This window comes from Parasteatoda tepidariorum, chromosome 12, assembly GCF_982258835.1.
Source record: "Parasteatoda tepidariorum strain Cologne lab strain chromosome 12, Ptep-v5.0, whole genome shotgun sequence".
In the NCBI taxonomy this organism is placed as follows: Eukaryota; Metazoa; Arthropoda; class Arachnida; order Araneae; family Theridiidae; genus Parasteatoda; species Parasteatoda tepidariorum.
The window spans coordinates 48,935,643-48,956,426 of NC_141766.1; the positions used below are offsets into that span (position 1 = coordinate 48,935,643).

General features: G+C 30.6%; 1 protein-coding gene across 1 annotated transcript; it reads left to right on the forward strand.

Moving 5' to 3' along the window:
• The first annotated feature begins 8,069 nt into the window (after positions 1-8,069).
• Positions 8,070-18,015, forward strand: LOC122272674 (uncharacterized). Its single transcript, XM_087155978.1, has 2 exons — positions 8,070-8,521; positions 16,219-18,015. The coding sequence occupies exon 2, from the start codon at positions 16,224-16,226 to the stop codon at positions 16,632-16,634; it is 411 nt and encodes a 136-aa protein (XP_087012104.1). The 5' UTR covers positions 8,070-8,521; positions 16,219-16,223; the 3' UTR covers positions 16,635-18,015.
• Positions 18,016-20,784: the final 2,769 nt, after the last annotated feature.

Genomic DNA, 20,784 nt, shown 5'->3' on the forward strand with positions numbered 1-20,784 from the left:
TTTATCTTTGTTTTGTACTTGTTTTTTTAGCATTAGACATTTAAGTTCCTGTTTTCAAACAAATTTGTCATATAATTTCATTTATTGTTATCTTTTTCTCATTTTTGAAGATTTTCACTAAAATGTACTAAGAGTTTTTCCCTTAATTTTTGAATTTTCCCCTAGCAACACTGATAATAACACTTATAAACAAGCTATGGATGTCCAGCATTACTTATTGCTGTTTTCGTGCAGTTAGTTATGCTGATTTTAAATGTGAAGACCATTTTGCTCTATCTCATCATATTTTTAAGATATTTACACAAATTAATTTTCTTGAAATACTGTTTTTCATAGATTACTGTTTCAATTTTAGTAATTTTAATGGAATATTATTTAAATTTTAATAATTTAAATGAAACAATGTTTAAATTTTATTAATTTTAATGACATTGTTTAAATTTAATTCATTTGAAGGGAACTTGCTTGCATTGTGTACAACAACTGCGCATTGTTGCCACAAACAGTTAGATTTTGTGAATTTCTTTGCAATGAGTGACACTTTTTATTAGAATCACAGAAAAAATCTTTAGGGAATAAAAGTTGTTGAAGAAAAAGAGAATTGGAAAAAAGCACTACTTTAACAATTTCATGAACTTAAGGACAGATTTAAGGCAGGCATTTAAAAATGAATTCAATAAATGCATATTATTAATTCGAATGTAAATAGATACTTTTTTGAAAGCTGTTTGATAGGTAAACGTTAATTTAAAGCTGATGGATAAAAACTTTTAATGCATATTCTGATTTTACTTAAATGAGCATAATACAATAATATAATATACTTAATACTATTATTACATATTATACAAACTGTATCAATTAACAATAATTTCTCAAGGTAATAAATTTGTGATAAGCTAAAAATATTAAGAAAAATTATGAAATATTTCATTTTAGTAAAAAATTTTAAACCACCTGTTGATAAAGCATTATCACTTCACAATTAACGTAATTATTAGAATTCAGAAAAATTATATAGCTGCTTAAAAGTCCTAGAAATTTTATTAAATAGTATAAGAGCATAAAATTCCTTCCATGAATTACTCTTTGTATTTAGTTAATTTTTTTTAAAAAATATCTAATTTCATTAGAATAAATATTTTATTACTTATATCATATTAACTTGCTCAACTGCCCAATCAAATTGGAGATTAACTCATATAATTGTTAGAGTGATGTTTCTCTTGGTTTTTTCTTCGTTTTTGTTTGATACTCTTTTTTTCTGTTTATTATTTGCTTCCCTTTGGACATTCAAGATAAGTACAGCATTATTATACCTTAAATTAAGGATGCATTTTCAATTTGTGTGGATAATATGTGTGAGTATTTTGAATTTGATATTTCTATGCAGTATCTATGCATTGTGATTTAATGTTTTTTTTTAAGTATATTTTCATAAGTACTCATGTAACATTTTATGGTTCTAGTGAAATATAAATGGGTGAAGAAGTTTACCTAAAAAATAGTGGGTGATAGAGGCAAATAATTTGCAGATTTTGAATTGGCACATCTTAATAGTCTTAGAAAATTTATGGAATACTGAGATATCTGGAACTTTTTAAAATTTGTTTATCAGCGTACTTTAGAAATTACCTTGCTTATTAGGAAAGTTATAGTTTTTCCTTCGCAAGGAATCTTTTCCCACGTTTAATGATTATACTATAACTTTTGAGATTTTCCCTAGGTACAGAAAAGAACACCTGAGGAAATGATTTCAACTCACTTCATCTCGTTTGTTTCATTTAGGCTTTATGAATGATGGGATACAATTGTTAAACATTTCATCAAAGTGGTTCCTATGTATCGCAGACTAAAACGAGTAATTTCCAACCGATTGCCAAACTCTTAAAAGACATGACATAAAGTTTAAATTAGTTTTTTTTTATTATTATTATTAAGAGAGCCTACTCCCCCTCATATTTTTTAGGGTTTTGCTAAGCACAGTCATCTTAAGACTTCTGGGTTTTTTCTTCCGATTTATTTTTACACCTAAACTTGAAGAAAAAGTGTGCCATCCAATATTATTATACTAATAGAATCCACAATACAACGCGTTCTTTCAATTTAAATTTCAATGAAACAAACAACAAAGGAATTCTGAAGGCAATTCAAGCAATATTAAATGGTACTATTTTACACAAATATAGCCAAATAATGGATAATACTCAAAACATGACAAACCTTTTACTTTATTTATGTTTTGAGATTAATTTCCTTAAAATTGTTTTAGATCTACAACCAGATAGAATTTTTAAATTGGAGGAAATTTTTATGAATGGTAAAAGTACGCTTAAATTTGATCAGAAACTACAATAATAAAACTTCCTTGAATATTAAGCCTGTTCACATATCAACTAGTTAGCATAACATAAGCGGAAGAATATACTGGAAGTTTTCTAAATTTGTTCCTGTTTTAGGAAGCTTGTTATTGTTTACTTACATTTAGTCAACCATCCATTATATGTAACAAACTCATCTTAATATATGTTTGAGAAAAGAAAAACCTTGCGTGCTTTAGAACCGGTTTATGTTCAAAGCAATGATGAAGCAACATTAAGAAGAAAATATTTACATTTTGGCTTGAAACTAGTTGACACTCAACTTAGCTACTTCACAAAATGAAAATTTGACTAGTTGTCCATTAACGTTAAAAGAATCTTTTAGCGTTATCCAACTCGGTTTTCACAAGTGTAAATTGTAATAAAATAAGATTGTAAGGAATCTAAAAACTGAAAAACGTGTAATTTGAGATTACTTACTCATAACCTCAAAGCATTCCATCGCTTTATTTGAAGAAAAATTCTAATTCATACAAGTTCTGAAAATTGTTAATAAGAGCTATTTCTCCTAATCTGATAAAACGACCCTTTATTTTCCACTTTTTTAAATGTGTTGTGCTATCTAATAATAATATCATCAAAAGTTTAAATACGAAAAAAATATGTATCAAGAAAATACAAATTAAAAATGTAATTTGAAATCCAAAATGGCGAGGGTAGAGGCCTCTTTCCTCTCGACTGAAGATGGAGGAAAGAAATTCTGTGTGTGCTTTTAAATCATCTTTATTTTATTTTCATAAATAAACTGATGGAGGATAGATTTTGCATTATTTTTCGAAACATGTAAAACAAAATAGTCGCCTTATTAGAATTTAAACGATATATAGCGTGCGGTTTTATAGAATTTTTCTTTCAAAATTATAACAATACAACTCTGCAATCAGTATTTTTTGAAAGGTATAGTTTCGTATGATAAATATTTTTTTTGTTTTCAAATTTTGGCATTTGTTTCGTTTTTGCACAATTTGCATTAAAATAAATATTTAGCATCATCAAAATTCTTTTTCCATCAGTTTAAGCAAAAATAAAATTAAATCTAAAAGCAACTGACAAATGTGCAGTTTAAAATTATATTCTGAAAAGTTAACACCCCAAACCCCGTAATTTTATTACTTTACTTTTTTGATAAAAATTTCATGAAAGTTCTCATTGTCTATTCAGGTGACAACTTTATTTGCCATTTTGTTTGAAAAGTATAGTATTGTGAGACTGTATCTCCAAACATTTGTTAATACCGAAAAAAAGAAAATCAAATATTTAATCTATAATACAAGACAACGGGGAAAGAATCCTCTGAAGTATTGCTCAACAATTAAAACGCGTACTGTTCTAATTATAATTACCCTGAATTTCCAGATTCCGTTCTCTCTTTCTATTCGTTGGTTGCATTTTATTGCACAAATAAGTGCGAAATTCAAATTCAGTCCGACATCGATATCACGAAATAGATAGGAGACTCTAAAAATTTTGGATATCGAGTATTTTAGATATGAAATATATATCAAAAATCGAGTATTTCAATCGAATATTTTTAACAATTTGGTCAGATTCATAACCTTATTGACATTTCATAAGTTGTATAACATGAATTTACTACAAAAAAGCTGCAAATAAAAAATTAGAAAGTGTTTTGTGTGAAACAAATTATAAATAATTTTTAAAAAAAAATACCTGAAATTTAAGCTAGAAAAACGTGTATGTAGGAAATGTGTATCCATAGAATATTATCAACCTTTCAATTAAAAAAAAGTCCATGCGTGATTTTTTTAAATTTCATAAGTGAAATCAAATCCTGATGTTTGATTTTTAAATCCTTTGAATACAAACCCGATGTGAAATTTTTAAATTCCGCACCAATAAATTGCGATGTTTAATTTTTAATCGCACAAATATGAATCGTGATTTTAAATCGCGTGAATACGAATTTCGATGTGTGGTTTTTAATTCCCGTGTATATGAATCCCGATGGAAAATTTTTAAATCAAGTGAATATGCATTGCGATGCGTAATTTTAAATCAAGTGAATGCAGATCACGATGTGTAATTTTAAATCTCGTTTACATAGAGCATAAAAAATTAATCTTTTTTTTTCTTCAGGAATTCAGTAAATTGGAACTTCCTTTGAGAAGGCGGAATTCTTCTTTATGTTAAATTGGAAGAAAAAAATTGGAATTCAGCTAAAAAATGGAGGGGGGGAAAACTCATCCTTGTTCTTCATTTGCATTTAGTTTTGCTGAAATTCTTCTGTTTTGACATCTTCCTTATCTAATATGTCTCCTGATGCTATAACCTCTTTTAATATTTCAGATTCTTAATATCATCATAAATTACAAGTTTATTATAGTAACCAGGGCCGTCTTGATAGCTTGTTTAGCCCCCGGGCACGTGAATGTTTTGGGCCTCTATAACATATCATTGAATCGAACTGAAAACCTTACTCACATGTAATAAAGCTTTAATATATGCAATAATTTTAACAAACTTAAACGCATTTTGATTATCCCCAAAACTAAATGAACTTAAGATGAAGCACTTTTAAAATATGCATAATTTTTTTTAAAAAAATTTATATTCTTGCCAGTTGCAATCCTCAAATAATGAAATAATTTTCAAATCCATGGGAAATAATTAAATTTGTAAAAATGTAACAAATCAAGAAAAATTTTGTCAAACTTAGCAGTTATTAAAACATCTTTCAATGCACATCAGCTATAACCAGTTTAAAAGTTGTTGTACCATAGTGCTGTGTAATTCTAAACTCTTTCAATTATTACTTTATTTAACTAATTTTAAATGCTAAACAGAGTTGGTGGTGGTCAGGCATTTTGAGCGTTAGTATGACTTTACATAAACCTTGCTCACATTAATTTATTTCTCAGGTGCGTATGAACCTTGCAGGCGCCAATTGAACAGTAAACTCATTGGAACGTAGAAAAATATATGTCAGTTGCTTTTTTAAGTTTTCTTGTTATAAACTATTCAAATTATTGATGTTTGCATGATAATCAATCACTATTTGTTGAAAGAGAAACGAAATACAGACTTGATACAATAGTATATATTTATTTTAGAACATTTAGGACAATGTTGTTTATTGTAAGTTTTTATTACAATTCGTAAAAAGTAAGATTCTGAAGGGCACTCTGAGTGCCTGGGGCCTACGGGCACTGGCCGTGTGTGCCCATGCGTTAAGACAGTACTGATTGTAACTAATTAGCGTTAGTATCTATTTCTTTTGGATTCATTAAATGAACAAGCTCTTTTAAATCTTATGGATGGTTATTCTCATTTGTGCACAGATATCTTACAAATCTTTTTTTAGGAATGGGACACAGCTTCTCTTTATTTACTCCAAATTGAAAGATGTTGACATTGTGGAGATACTTTCTATAATTTTTAGTCTTTTGGGATCTATTTCCTTAGGAATGGATGATGAATGGGAAAGCATGTCCTTATTTGCTCCAAATAAGAAAATGTTGACACTGAAGATATTTTTTAGTCTTTTCGGTATCTCTTTCTTTAGGAGTGGATGATGAATGGGAAAGCATCTCCTTATTGGCTCCAAATAAGAAAATGTAGACACTGGAGATAATTTTTAGTCTTTTTGGTATCTATTTCTTTAGAAATGGGTTATGAATAGGACAGCATCTCTGTTTGCTGTCCTATTTATAGATGTTGACAGATACTTTCAGATACAAATAAGTACTACAGGTATAAATTAAAAGATGTCGACAGATACTTTCCTTTTTGGCATTTCGCCTTTATATTGGACAGAAAAACACCAAGCTGGGCTATGATTCGTCCAGGTAGGGCGTAGGACAAAAAGGGACCGTTTAACTATTACGTAGTCACCTAACGAGCGGATTATCTTATTTTTGCTGACAAAGGAGTGCATGAGCATTGTTTATGTGTGACATGAAATTCTCCTTATTCTCAGCTTTTCATTCAAAAAATGTTTAAAAGAAAGTGTAACATAAAATTAAAATTGTAAAAAAAATTAAAATTGGAAGTAAATTCGGGGAAAGAAAGAAATAGACAAATTTCTTCGGAGAGTTCAGAGGTCAAGAGTTTTGATCTCAGATGGAAGACAAACGATTCCTGAAAAATTTTCTATTTACAATTTTTATAAAATGCTCGAAAACCTAAATTTTGTTTTGTGCAAAGTTACATCTTTTATTTGTATTTAATCCAGAAAATGGATTACTACAAAAAAAATTCAGTGTTGGGAAGGAGGAAACTAGGGCTCATGAAATGCCACCACAAGATCAATAAATTTTGATTGGTGACTATATTTTTAATTACGATCTGACATTTTTTTTATATATATTTTAATATTTATATAAGAAAAGCAGGTCTTAGAATTAAGTTCGAACGATATTTTTAATAATAACCGAAAAAATAATCTTATTTTTTTATCATCTTCGCACTAATGCTTATATCTCAAATTTCTGATTCCGCGTTTTGTAGTAAAAAAGTGTTAAAAAAATCGGAATTTAAAAATCCATATGATGAATGTGATCGAAAACCACATGGATTTACGGGGAAATCGAACTAGCGTTGTCGAAAATCGAGAGGTAATTACTCATTTGCGATTCGAGATTCAATACTAGTAATAATATTAATCAACGCAATATAGTTCCGTTAAAAAAATTACGAGAATTTTTTAAATTATTTAGAAATCCAGTGGTATAATTCTCGAAAAAGTTATCAAAAAACACGTGAGGGTTAACGACGTAAATCGAACACTTTCTCCAAAAAAGTTTTTATTCAAATGCACGATTCGAAATTCATCTATAAATAATATCCGATTAAATGTATTGGGATTTTCAGAAACCTCATTTAAAATTTGTGTTAAAAACCCATATGGTGTTATGGTGAAATTGATGCAAAATCGAACAAACGTGGTCGAAAGTCTATGTGTGATTACTCATAGTTTCTTTTTTAAAATATCGGGATTTGAAAATTAAGTAGAAGTTCTTGAATATGACCGTCGAAAAACAATGTGAATTCACGGTGAAGTCAGCGATTTTTTTCAAAAATACAAAATACTCCCTAGTCTCTTTATACATTGATAAATAGAGTTAATTTTTTCTCTTGTAGCTTAAAGAGATAGAATATGAATATTGTTCATCTTTTAGATCAGTGCTTACCAACTGGAGGCCCGCGGAGCCATATTTTGTGACCCATGAACCAAAATATATTAGTTGTCATTTTTTGCGGGCGTAGAAAATCTATATGGATTTTAAATACTTTTAAGTTTTTTACCTTAACAATTTGATATCGGTTACACATTAATTGTTTAATACATAGGTGCACATTAAAGTTATTGTTGCCAGAATTTTTTAATATGCAATTAAATATTTTTAAGAATCTACTTCTTATTTTAATTTGTAATTCAATACTTTTGTTTTGTACAACTTGATAAAAATCTGACAGTAATATTTAATGTTCCTTTAAGCATAAAAGAGTTCTATATAAAATTTTAATAAAGTTGCGGTCCGCCATTTGACTGGTGTTTTTAATTGCGGCCCCCGGCCTCATGTAAGTTGGAAACCCCTGTTTTAGATAGACTTAGTTGAAGATTCTTGCAAGAAAATCAAATCCTTAAAAGAAAAGTAATCCAAAATGTTTTTTTCTTCCTAATATACAGACCATACACCAGCCTCCCTATACACGGAAAAATAAATTGAACTTTTTCTTTGTGGCGTGATTGCGAACTCAAGAAAAAGAGCGAGAGAGAGTTAAAAAATTAACCTCATTTTATTCAGAAGCACTTTTCCCAACGATAAGGTATCCGGTTCGCTGTACGCTCTTTTTCTAAATGAAGCCACAGATTTCATTTTCATTCTTAAGTATCAGGAGGCAACAAAAAGGTAACAAAAATAAGAAGGTCAGACGAAGAGAAAAAAGTGACGCGCTTCTTAAATTGTAATCGAACTTGGACGAAATCTGGGTTGATCGTCACCTTTAAGTCCCTCACTGTTTTCACGGTCACTGCCATTGAAATCGGTTTCATTGTTCGCATTGGTTGATGCTTTTTTTCCTGATCACAGTGTGTTAGTGGATTATCAAAACTCACTTGCGATTTTCTTTTCTTTCGGATATTTAGCTTCGTACCTGCACCAAAGTTTTGAATGACGGTAAGTCACAAGTATTTTTGCTTTCACTTTTAGTGACAGGGCCTATTACGCAAAATTAATGGTCTCCATAGGTCACAGGGCGACTAATGATTTGTCTGTTAATCGCCACTTTTTCGCCAAAAATGTACCCATAGACTCTTTTCAATTACTTGTATATCTATTATACGGGAAAGTAGTAAATATCCCCTGCAGGGCCTTATTTATCATAAGGCTAAGAGGCCCGGGCCCGCATATGACGGGCACCCTGAAAATGGAAATGTTTAAATATGTATGTTTTTTCCATAAGAATTGTCTATTAGAACTACGAGTAAACGAAAATTGAAATAAATATACGCTCAAATTTACTATTGTATCATAATTTACTTATGTTGTAAAATGTTTTAAGGCATTTTCTAATGAAAAACATGTAAATTAAGGACCAATGGGGCTCCAACAGTTTTGTGCCTGTGGTCTCCGGATTTCTAAATTAAACCCTGATCCCCAGAACATGCAGGTAATTTTTACGCTGGCTCAAAATTTTAGGGGGACAGAATAAAGGTTTCATTTATATTACTTATATTAATTTCATATTACTTTTTCTTTTAATTAATGAGTGATAACATTTCAAAGTAAACTAATTAATATAATTTCATTATAATAATTACTATTGTTTCAGACTTGTTTTACAACGAATAAATTTCATGTTTGATAATAAACATAAATTTTATGTTGCATTATCGGTTTAAGAACTCAAACCCTAAATTGTATTAGTTGAATTATTATTTTTTATTATTTTATTTAATTAATATCAAAAATATGCTGACTTGTTAAGTATACAGTTTATTATTTCGCTCTTAACTATGTTATTTTAAACGAGAAAATACAAAATTTAAGCAAAATCTGCTAAAAGCGGAAATTTAAAAAAAGTTGTAATTTTCATTTCTCAAGAACTGATCTACTGATTCTGTTGAAATTCTGAATTATGTGCAATTGGAAATTAGTGTTTTTGAAAAATTGTTTATAACCAAGTCAAAACGTATTAAAATCAACTACAATGCGTAGTTTAAAGAATAACAATACAAACTAATAAATAACTTCCGAATTGTACAGCCATTCAGTAGTAGCAAAATTTTTCTGTAATCTATAAATCTTAAAAATAAAAATTTTAAAAAAAGGTTTGACCAACTTGAAAAATCAACAATACAAACATTTTCATATAACTAATATTTAAACTGTTTTAAGTGTTGAATACGTAGCATAATGTTTTCCGAAATTCTTTTAACGTCAATTCTCATTTTGCTTCTGCTTTGTACAATTTTTTCAAACGACCGTACAAGTTAGTATCGAAGCAAAAAAACAACGTAAGTAGATGCTTTATTTACTTCGCACTAGAGCTGCTCAATGGGCTATTGGTGACGGTTTGGAAAACATCTTTGAGGATAATCTGAAGACATGCCATCACAATTTTGATCCTCTGTTGAGGGGATATGAGTCTCCCGCTTTGGTAACCCGACGACCTGCGCACGAATTCGAGCGATTTAAGGTAGAACAGTTTAACGAGGACCAATACCGCACATCCTCGGTCCCTAAGCAGGCTAATAAAAAAGGTCACCCACCCGGTTACTGACCGCAACCGGTGATGCTTGACTTCTATATTCTAATGGGAACCGTGTCTTTTACGATTAGTCCACTGCGGGACACAAAAAATAAGTAATTAAAATATTCACCATCAATTTGTCACGTTATGAGTGAAAACTTTTGAATTAAAAAGTCCGAAAATTGCACAAAATCACGCAATTTTTAAATCTAGAAAGGAATCACCACTGACTGGTTGAGAAAAAAGGAAAATATTATAATGAACGAAAAAAATTCACTTTCGTTTTAAACAGAAGTTGCTCTAAAAATAAACACTGAATTCAATTATTTAAAAGCAGTCAAGCGAAATGATTGCTTAAAAAACGTTTCTAAAACTACTCAAGCGGATATTTATTTTTAAAAATTCTCCGTCTGTATGAAGATTATTTTGAAAATGTAAACTTGCTTGCATTTTGTAATTATAGGTCAAAACTCGTGAAGTTCCTCTTGAAAATGTCACAGGAGCAAAAAGTTTTAGCATAATTTTGTAGTTTATATCATGGAAATTACTACCAGTAACAGTTTTTTTTTTTTTTTTTTTTTTTTTTTTTTTTAAGTTTCAATGAAAATTATGAACAATTTATCATTTTTTTAGAAACTTGGAAAATTTTTTAATTAATTAAATTTTTTTATAAAATTTTATAAACTGGAAATTGGTGAATTGGGAAAGAAAAATTTTCCAAAGAAATATATATAAACAGAGCTCGCGCTAAGAATTTCATATTACACTATAACAAAAAAATCGACGCACCAAGAAGGAGTTGTCTGATTGAAACGAAAATTGGTGGATAGGAAGACAATGTACAGAATAGTAAATGATTAAGATTTCAGAACAATTGAATAATTTATTGCAGAGTTCAAATTCAATAAGGTGTTGACCCGCCTCTAGCCTGGATACAAGCTGCCACATGGCGTGGCATAGACCGATAAAGCTCCCGGATGGTCTCTTGCGGTATTTCCTGCCAAATTCGATCCAATTGTCGAACGAGGTCATCAACATTCCGTGCCAGATGCAATCGCCTTCCCATCATATCCCAGACATGCTCCATGGGAGAGAGATCTGGTGATCAGGCAGGCCAAGGAAGAGTTTGACAAGCTTACAGACAGTTCATAGCAACACGTGCCGTATGTGGTCTGGTATTGTCCTGCTGAAAAACCAGCCCAGGGCGCTGCAAAAGGAACGGTAGCAAAACAGGTCTTAGGATGTCGTCGACGTACTGCTGTGCAGTAAGTGTACCTCTAATGACGACCAAAGGGGTCCGGCTGTCAAAGAAAATGGCACCCCAGACCATAATGCCTTGTTGAGGGCCGGTGTGGCGTGCAATAGTGAAGGCAGGATCCCCCCTCTGCCCTGTGCGTCTCCAAACACGTCTTCGATTATCGTCAGGACACAGTTGGAAGCGGGATTCGTCGCTAAGGACTATACATCCCCAGTCGGCATCATTCCAGCCTGATCGAGCGTCGATTTTGCGCGTCTTAGTGCGTCGATTTTTTTGTTATAGAGTGTATTAGCCAAATATACAAAGTATTCGCCAATTTTCGAAAGTCTTCGCAAAATGCAAATCTTAAAAAAAAAAAAATTATGGTTAATTTTTTCTCATAGAAATATATATCGCGGATTGATCTGTATTTTACGGTAGTTTCCTTCAGACTTATATTATTTGGACACAATTCTAATTCGTTAAGCGGCGCATCTACCGAAAATTACTGTAATCGAATGAAAAATACTGATTTGTTGAGAAAAAATTATCATTAACGTAATTTTGAGGATCGAGTTAAATATCGCATTTGGTGAGGTAGCGAATGTTTAGCGCAGGCCCTGTATATATAATTACAACATTAACTATATGTACCGGTAAAATAATGCAAAATAAGATTTCGAACTTCGCCAACTTTATAGTATAAATGCGGAAAGTTGTTAAGTAGTGGAAAATACTAGATTCTCTCCTGAAAATCATAGGAGTATGATATAGCGATGTAGAGAGAAAAAGAACTTTTTATATATTTCTCCCACATGAAATGTTGTACACCATCAAGTCAAGGGTAATTGTCTCTTAAAATGGAAATAAACTAATACCATACTTGGTACGCTATGAAGACTTTGGCTTCCATTTTGTTATATACTTTGTTCCTATGGCATATAACAAAATTTCTAAATTTGAAATTTCTTAAATTCTCTTTTATATAAATGCTGTTGAGTACAATTTTTTTTAATTTTATTTTAGAAAATGCAAAAATTTCAGGACATTTATTGAAATTTTTAATAATTAAGGACATTTTATTTTTATTAAGGAATTTAAGGACAACGTTAGCCGCCCTGTCAGAAAGATATTTGACTTCGGTTTATAAATTGGTAGGAAAAATAGACGGTGCGTCGTTTTCAGAGCAAACTACAAAAGACGAGAATCTACTTATGAGTGTAAATACTGCAATGTGAATTTATGTGTCGACCCTTGTTTTGAAATTTAACATACTGAATTAATAAAACATTTTTGAATTATCCTAAATTGTATTTCTACCTATACTTTTTATAAACATCGTTGAACAGCCAACCACCGTATGAATTTTCGACTACCATTGCTCATCTCTTTAGTTAATTTTGAACCTAATTCAGAAGACAAGAGAACTCCTGGATCAAGTATCGGGAGAAGCTTGCCTTCGTGGAGGACTTTTTGATGGAATTAAACCGCATTAACCTTCCTCGCTAACTGTAGGAAAACCTCCTACAGTTAGCCTGACGGCAAGGGGACTCTAACGCATGATACGTCTACCACTGAGGATATTTTACGTCAGCATTGTAGTTGGAGCGAGCCGGATGCGGAATTCGTATTGACCAGCCATCGCTGGGATTCGAACCCGGGTCACCTTATTGGGAGACGAGTTTTCTATCCCCTAATCCACCACAGCTTTACTTGTAATATTTGACCTCCAATTACATAAAGATGTATCACTTAAATAAAAACATAAAATCAGTTTACTACTTGTAATGTCCACACTTCAGCTGAAGGAATTGCAGTAACGAAAGGGTTAATATTCCTGAACGGAACAAACAAAGTTTCTTCCAAATTCAATCGAATTGCTAGTACGATTGTTTTATGTTTGTTCTGATTGTTAACTGTTTCTAATTAGGGTCATTTTTCAGTTTCCTCCGGCAATCAAAGACCGCTTTCTTTCCTCAGAAGTGATTTCATTAGATTTCAATAACTTTTTGTTTTTCTTGATTAAATATAAATTAGGGATCTCTAATATGTAACCCTTTTATGGCACGATAATTCACTGTGGATCTTGACTTGCTGAACAAGTTGTAAATTTCGATTGCTTTTCTTTTCCTTCCTCGCTTATATAAATTTGATATCCCTTTTTATTTCACTTTAGATAAAATGTTTTCTTCTTTTATGGCACTTCATCTTACCATCAGAGCCTGACAAAGGCAGGGGCAGTGGCCCCATCCCCCCCCAAAAAAAAAAATTTGCTAACTTCCCCCTTCCATGTTATCTCGTTCGAAATAGTGCTACATTGCCAATTGCTTCTTTTATTTATGTACTTACGAATTCTCTCGTCTAAATTCCCCCTAAACTATAAGTTTTATTTAGTGTAAAAATTACCCCCAAGCTTTAAGTGGACGCATCGTGCGCCCACCTTCCCCCCTGATGGGGGCCCCTCTAAATCGAATTAAAAGTTTATTTTTGGTTTCCTTCTTTGATGAACTTTTTTAAACAAAATATCAGTAAAGTGTAAAATCCGTCTGTTTTATAATAGCTTCTTCCTTAATCTATCGTATGAACACAAAAAGTCTATATTTCGAAAATCCGTGACTTTTCAGTGCGGAATTCAGCTGAGTTTTTGCAATTACGATGGACAAATTTGGCCAATCAAAAGCCTGTATTTTTACATATCGCAAAAAGCGATATTTTACAAAAATACAGGCTTCTGATTGGCTTAAGTGAGCCATCGTAATTGCGAAAATTTAGCTGAATTCCGCCCTAATGTCAGCAAGGATACGAAATTTTCGCAGCTAGATGACAAAGTTAACAATCAGAAAACTGCATTCGGCATGATGGACATAGAATTGTCAGAAAATCAATAAAATGGACAGAATGATACCATTAGAAGGGGGGGGGGGGGACTTTATAGCTATTTTAAGGTTCTAGTCAATTTACTTGTTATATATATATATATATATATATATATATATGCTACGGTGAAACACCGAAATTTGGAGAATGTCGACATTCACCGGTGAATGCTAACATTCACGTAGTCGCTTGGTGTATGTCCGAAATATTTGCTAAATACCCTTATTTCTGACTCTCACCGGTGAATGTCAACAATCACATAGTCGCTTTGGTGAATGTCCGAAATATTTGTTATATCGAATTTTATATTATTTTTTCCTTAATATTATTATATTTATTTGATATATTTATATTTATTCTATATTTTAATACTTGCTGACGATAGATTAGAAGAAACATCAGTGTTTGGAGTATCGGGCAAATATATACCGGGCAATGGCATTTGACCTTAAATAAACATCAGTGTAGGGTATACCGGGCAGTGGCACTTAACCTTAAAAAACATCAGTGTAGGTTATACCGAGCAGTGGCACTTAACCTTAAAAAAAACATCAGTGTAGGATTAAAATATCGAATAAATGAAATTATATCCACGAATAAATTCATATCAAATCGAATGTAATAAATATTTCGGACATTCACCAAAGCATATCTGTGATTGTCGACATACACCGGTGAGGGTCCGAATGTACAAGAATGTAATGAAATATTCGATCTTTAATCGACGTATTTGGTGTTTGTCGACATTCACCGGTGAAAGTCAACAACCACCGATTTCGGTCTTTCGCCATGACATATATATTATGAGGTGAAAAATTTAAATACCTCCATATAGTTCAGAGGGGGCCCCCAAAAGCAGTTTTTGTCACTGGCCCCAGTTAGGCTAAGTCGGGCCCAGCTTTCTATAAGCATTGACCTCCAAAACAATGTTGTTTCAAACCAAGTTCTTAGATTCGGACAACTATACTAAAAATACATATCAAAGGCGATTATTACGAAACCGCTTCAATATATTCTTTACCAAACAACCCCATTGCACCAAAACATTAACAAATTACAATAACAATGATAACTGAAATTGTCAAAATAATGGCTTTCAGTAATTAATGAAGACAGTAGCCACAGGCAAGACTTTTCCAGTGGATGAGAAGAAATCAATACTCTCTACTTTATAAATCAAATAAATGCACGGATAAATAGTATGCAACAAAGTTGGTAGCTTTTACCCAGCAATCAGATAAAATAAATAAAATTTAAAAACAAATAATTTACTTATCACGTTACTGAGTGCATCACTGAGTTAAAATGTTTTAACGCAAATATTATGCACTAGGTCCTTTAGATATTATAACCGTCGCTGAACAGCCTACTAAATTGTTTGGGTTTACGACTACGAATGTTCAACTCTGTAACCTTGTAATTTTGAACCCAATCCAGAAAACAAGGGAACGCCCGGATCAAGTATTGGGAGAAATTGCCCTTGTTGGAGAGGACTTTTAGATGGAACTAACCCGCATTTGCGTTACATGGAGAGGAAAACCTCTTATGGTTAGCCTGACAGCAAGGATACTCTAACTCAGGATCAGTAAAATATGGCTCTTTGCAAAGAGCCGTCGTCATTTTACTAAACAGCAGGCTAATCGGGAATTTTCTGATCAGCCTGAAAGTTCTTTGGCTTATCGAAATAAACCCACGTACTTTTGGTTAATTAGAAAGTATTTCATCTGTTGCTTAATTAGCCTGATTTATTTCAGACAGTTTGTAACTTGAGTATTGATTTCTTAAAAGCCGTATTAAATTTTTATTGCAATAGGCCTAAGCAAATATAGTCAAAATAATTATTCGCACTTTTCCTATTTACGCATATAAGCTGATCGTATACAGCCAGACAATGTCATATTAGAAAAATTTCATGATTTTTCCAATTGAATTTGTTTACTGCCAGAATTTACAATTAACTTATGAAATGCATACTTTATTAAATGAAATTTGCATTTATTTCCTCAGGAAAAATGAAAGGGCTATGCTCATTCCTGGCATTCTTCTTTATTCTGCAAGTTTTGAGAGTTAAATGCTTTCAAAAAGTCATAACAGAACAAGAAGCAAGTACACTTAGACCAGGAAGGCTTTTTGTGCAAGTTCTCACTGAACCAGAAAATCTTATTAGGCTGTTCGAAGGTTTAAATCTTTCTTTTCAAATGCTGCGTCATATAGGTAGAACTGGTCCTGCACTTATGCGTTTATCTTTTGACAGAGAATTCCTACTTGCACCAAATGATCAAATTGGATTAGATCATTGGAAAAGACCCTATTATGCTCGTATGCCTACTATGTTTTCTCAAGAAGCACCACGATACATTAGAGTTCCTGCAAATAATAACTGGTTGACGGAATCCAATATTTTAGTGCCAACATATAATTAAACGATAAAAAGGAACCACATTACCAGTTTTCTCTATTGTGGATGTTGAAAAAACTAAAACAAGTGTATTTAATAGTTTATGTTTAAACATGAAATAGAACTCACTCCTCTTGTGTTCATTTTAGGATTTGTTATTACCATCCACTGAAGCGATACTTTTAACGTTTAAAATTGGAGAAATTGAAGCATTAGTATGTTATATAAAGGATGTCGATACATTTTTGGATTTTTATCATTTATTTTTTTAAAATGCCTCGATCTATGGCGGCTTTTGATTTTATCAATGTCTTTCCAAGAGGCAAATTAAATTATTTCTTCAACTTAATCGAATAATAAACATAAGAGCAAGGCAGAGTCGATTTTAAAACTGTCACTAGTCGAATCATATTTAAACAGAAGACAGTTCTGGAAACTCAAGCAGCAAATCATTCGCCAGCTCTAAGCAATTTCACTTCTCTATCCAACCTTCAGCATCTTAGCTACAACAGACTATTTACATAATCAGGAATCAAGCAAAAACATGTTTGGTAATTTCCCGTCTGGGATGAGAAAAGCAAAATAACTGGTCTAAGAGACCATAAGATATATCTAACTAAAGAATAATTTACGCAACATTAATGCTAACAAAAAAATCACATTAAACTGCAGATGATTTATATTTATAAAGTGCTAAAGAATTGGTGGTGTAGTCATCTATGGCAATGCAGACTGACATTACCCTACATGACTGTGCTACCTGGTGACATGCAGCAGGATAACCAAAAGAAAACCCAATGTACAAAAACAAATTAAGAACATTGCAAATGACAAGAAGTGCTTTGAAGCTAATAATGTTTGTTTATAGAGTGACTAACCTTTATGTTGCTTAAAATTATGTTAGTGTATTGTTGCATAGCTGTTTTACTTTCTGTAATAATTTTTTTTATAGAATCCTACAAAAAAGATTACTATGATTTAATTGAGTAACTCTCTAATATATCTGTAAACCATTTACATGAAAATAGTTGTTGCAAATCAAAAGTTAATAAGGGTGAACATAACAGCTGTACTTAGCTGCAACTGAAGAACAGGGTACATCAAAGGAATTTCAAGATGCTCCACTGAGTTAACATCAAAAGAAATAGTGATTTAAATAATTTATTTGAAACTTTTTCTAAAACTAATTGTTTATGGAAGTATTTTGTTTTGAATGTGTAAAACTGTTTGACTACACAGAGTGTGGACTAAATGTATATACAGCAGCCTTTTGTTATTATGGCATACTTGCATACTGTCATGCAATATAAAAATCAAATTTGTATTTTCATATATATTTGGCTTTTTTGTATAAGCTACTTATTGCAAAAAAAAGAGTTTCCAAAGATAAATTTTGTTTTATCAGATTTTTGAAATTCTATTTTAGCGTTCATAACATTAGCAATTGAAAGAAAATAAATATTAAACCACTTTTTTCAAAACTTATATTGAAGCACTTACACTGTTTTTTCAATTGCACAACAGTTTCAGATTTTGTTACTGGCTATTTAAAAACTAATCTCATACCAAACAGTTAGGTTTTTAATCACGCAAAAAGCATATATGCTAGAGAAGGCTGAATTAAACATTTTACAGAATTTCACTAAAATTATTGATTGAACTCATTTCTCTTACACTGATAAATTTACAATACTTTCTAAGATCTAGGGGTCAAAAGATATCACTCTAACAGAACCAAATAGGTATGTGTAATTTTAGGTAAAAATTTTTTTATTTCAATGCATTCCCCATAACAAAATGAGAAACAAAAATGAAATTTGAATCTCTTCCAATAATGCAAAAAGTTTTAAATAATTCTTATAGTAAGTTCCTAAATATATAAGATAATCACTGAGTTTGAAAATAGGTCACTTTTAATGCAACTCCAATATTGAGGATCAATTTTCAAACTAGGCAATTCAAGTAGAATAACTTGAGAATAATTTTTTATACTTGTGGCTTTGAACTTAATTACATAGCTGTAAAACTACATGCTTAAACATTTACTAAATTGCAAAAAAATTTGCAATTTAGTAAATTTAGACACATTTTTATATCAATATAAAAAGCTGTATAAGTTGAATTTTAACTTAGATTATATGCATTAATAAAACTAAGAGCCATGTAAGTTAATGTCCACAATTTTTATAGATTTAAAATTAAATTATCGAAGGGATGAAGTCAATTTTAGAGAATTACTAGATTCTAACTGCATAAAGTATTCAAGTACCCTAATGCATACACAATATAATTTTAAAGTGATTGTATAAAACACTCCCACAGTGGGAAAGTAGTGTAAGATTCATCAAATCAAACAACACTTCATGTGCATTGATTGGAAATACACTGGATAAAAAATTCAAATCATATATGTGAAGTTTTACTCAAAGCATACTGAAAGACAACAAATAATTTAAACTTGACAAATAAATGAGAATCATAACGTAAAATATACTAATATTTTATTCCAATACAAAGTTAACTGGTTTCAAAATTGTGACTTGGCACAAAAATAAAGCAATTATAAATAGACAAAAATATTTATAATTTTATTAAATAAGCAAACTACAAAAAAACATCAAGCATCACATTTGTTTAACATGGTTTTATTACACATCAGCACTTATTGACAAATTTCTTTTCGATAAATTAATAATTACAAATGAAAGCTAATAATTGAACAGAAAAGGAGAAAGAACTTCTAGGAAAAGCAAATCGTAATAAGCGGTTTGGGATTTGATAAGTTTCGAAAATTAATACAAGGTGTGTACAAAAATCAAAGTAAACTTACATTAAGAAAACATTAAAAATCGTTAAATATTAAAAATATAGGTTTTAAAGAGTTACTTGGACTTGACACAAAATTTTTAAATATTCCTTACCTACGCAAAAGAAAAACAGAAAATTCTAACTAGAAATTATTACTTTCATTTTATATATATATACATTGTAATGAATTGTTATATAAAATATATCCTCTCTTGATTTAAAGCCATTTATCGATTGTACAACTGCTCAGAAATTTATAACATATTTCATTTATGATATAATTTCTCTAGTTTTGGCCAGGAAGCAGTTGCTATATAAATAACATCAAACACACTTCTGAAATTTATTGGAACTAAGCTTAAAAATAAAGATTTTACTTTGAACCAATAAATTTGATAAAAAAATAAAAAACCAAATTTGTAATCAAAATTTACTAATTTATGTAGTGGCATGTACACACACACAAGAAAAAAAAAATCTTTTAATAATTTTACAATCAACTCAGTCTCTGATAAAATTCAAATTTAATAGATAATTACAAACTATAATAGCTATTATAGTAATAATAGCTATTAAAACAGCACATCCTTTCAGAATGATTAAAACAATTACGAGCTCATAACATAATTTTATTAAATCAATGACAAATAATTATTAATTTAATTGTTATAAAATAATTGCTAAATCAGTTGATTCATTTGAAAGAATTTAAACTTAATGAAGTGACCCATAAAAAATAATTTCCTGTTACTACAAAATCAATAATATTTTTGAAATAGTTATAAAAATGTTATTATATTATATATTAACTACAAAAACATATTCCATTTTTGTAGTTTTCTTGAAACTATAAAACTACAAAAACAAACTTTCCTTTTAAAAAGCATCAAATTCTGACAAAGGTATCACAGTAAATAAATAAACACTCACTGATGAACAATATTAAAGCTCACATACATGCCTTCTACAAACAACAAAAATATACAAAAAAATTTTGAGGTAAGATACTTAACAATACTTAAAAGTTAGAGGACCAATAAAAAGAGTTTTAACACATTAAAGAAGTTTTATCAACTTAACCCATTAACTGATTGGTTCTTAGTTATGTTCCTACAGTAAAAACTAGATTATCTATAGCATATTGCAAAAAAAATAATTTCTTTTCATATGCATAGCTGCCGAGAAAACAAACAATTTAGTAAAATTTACGAAACATAAAATTTGTACTATAATAGTGATTATTCCATTTACCAGAGATTTGTGGAATTTTTTTTGAAGTAAATATAAAAAAATCATTTCCAAAAGTTGTAACCCATTTATGAATAACCTGTAAGTAATAAAATTCTATGAAAATATAAAATACCTCT

Coding starts and splice junctions, on each gene's coding strand:
- LOC122272674 (XM_087155978.1), top strand. CDS start 16,224: ATGAAAGGGCTATGCTCATTCCTGGCATTCTTCTTTATTCTGCAAGTT.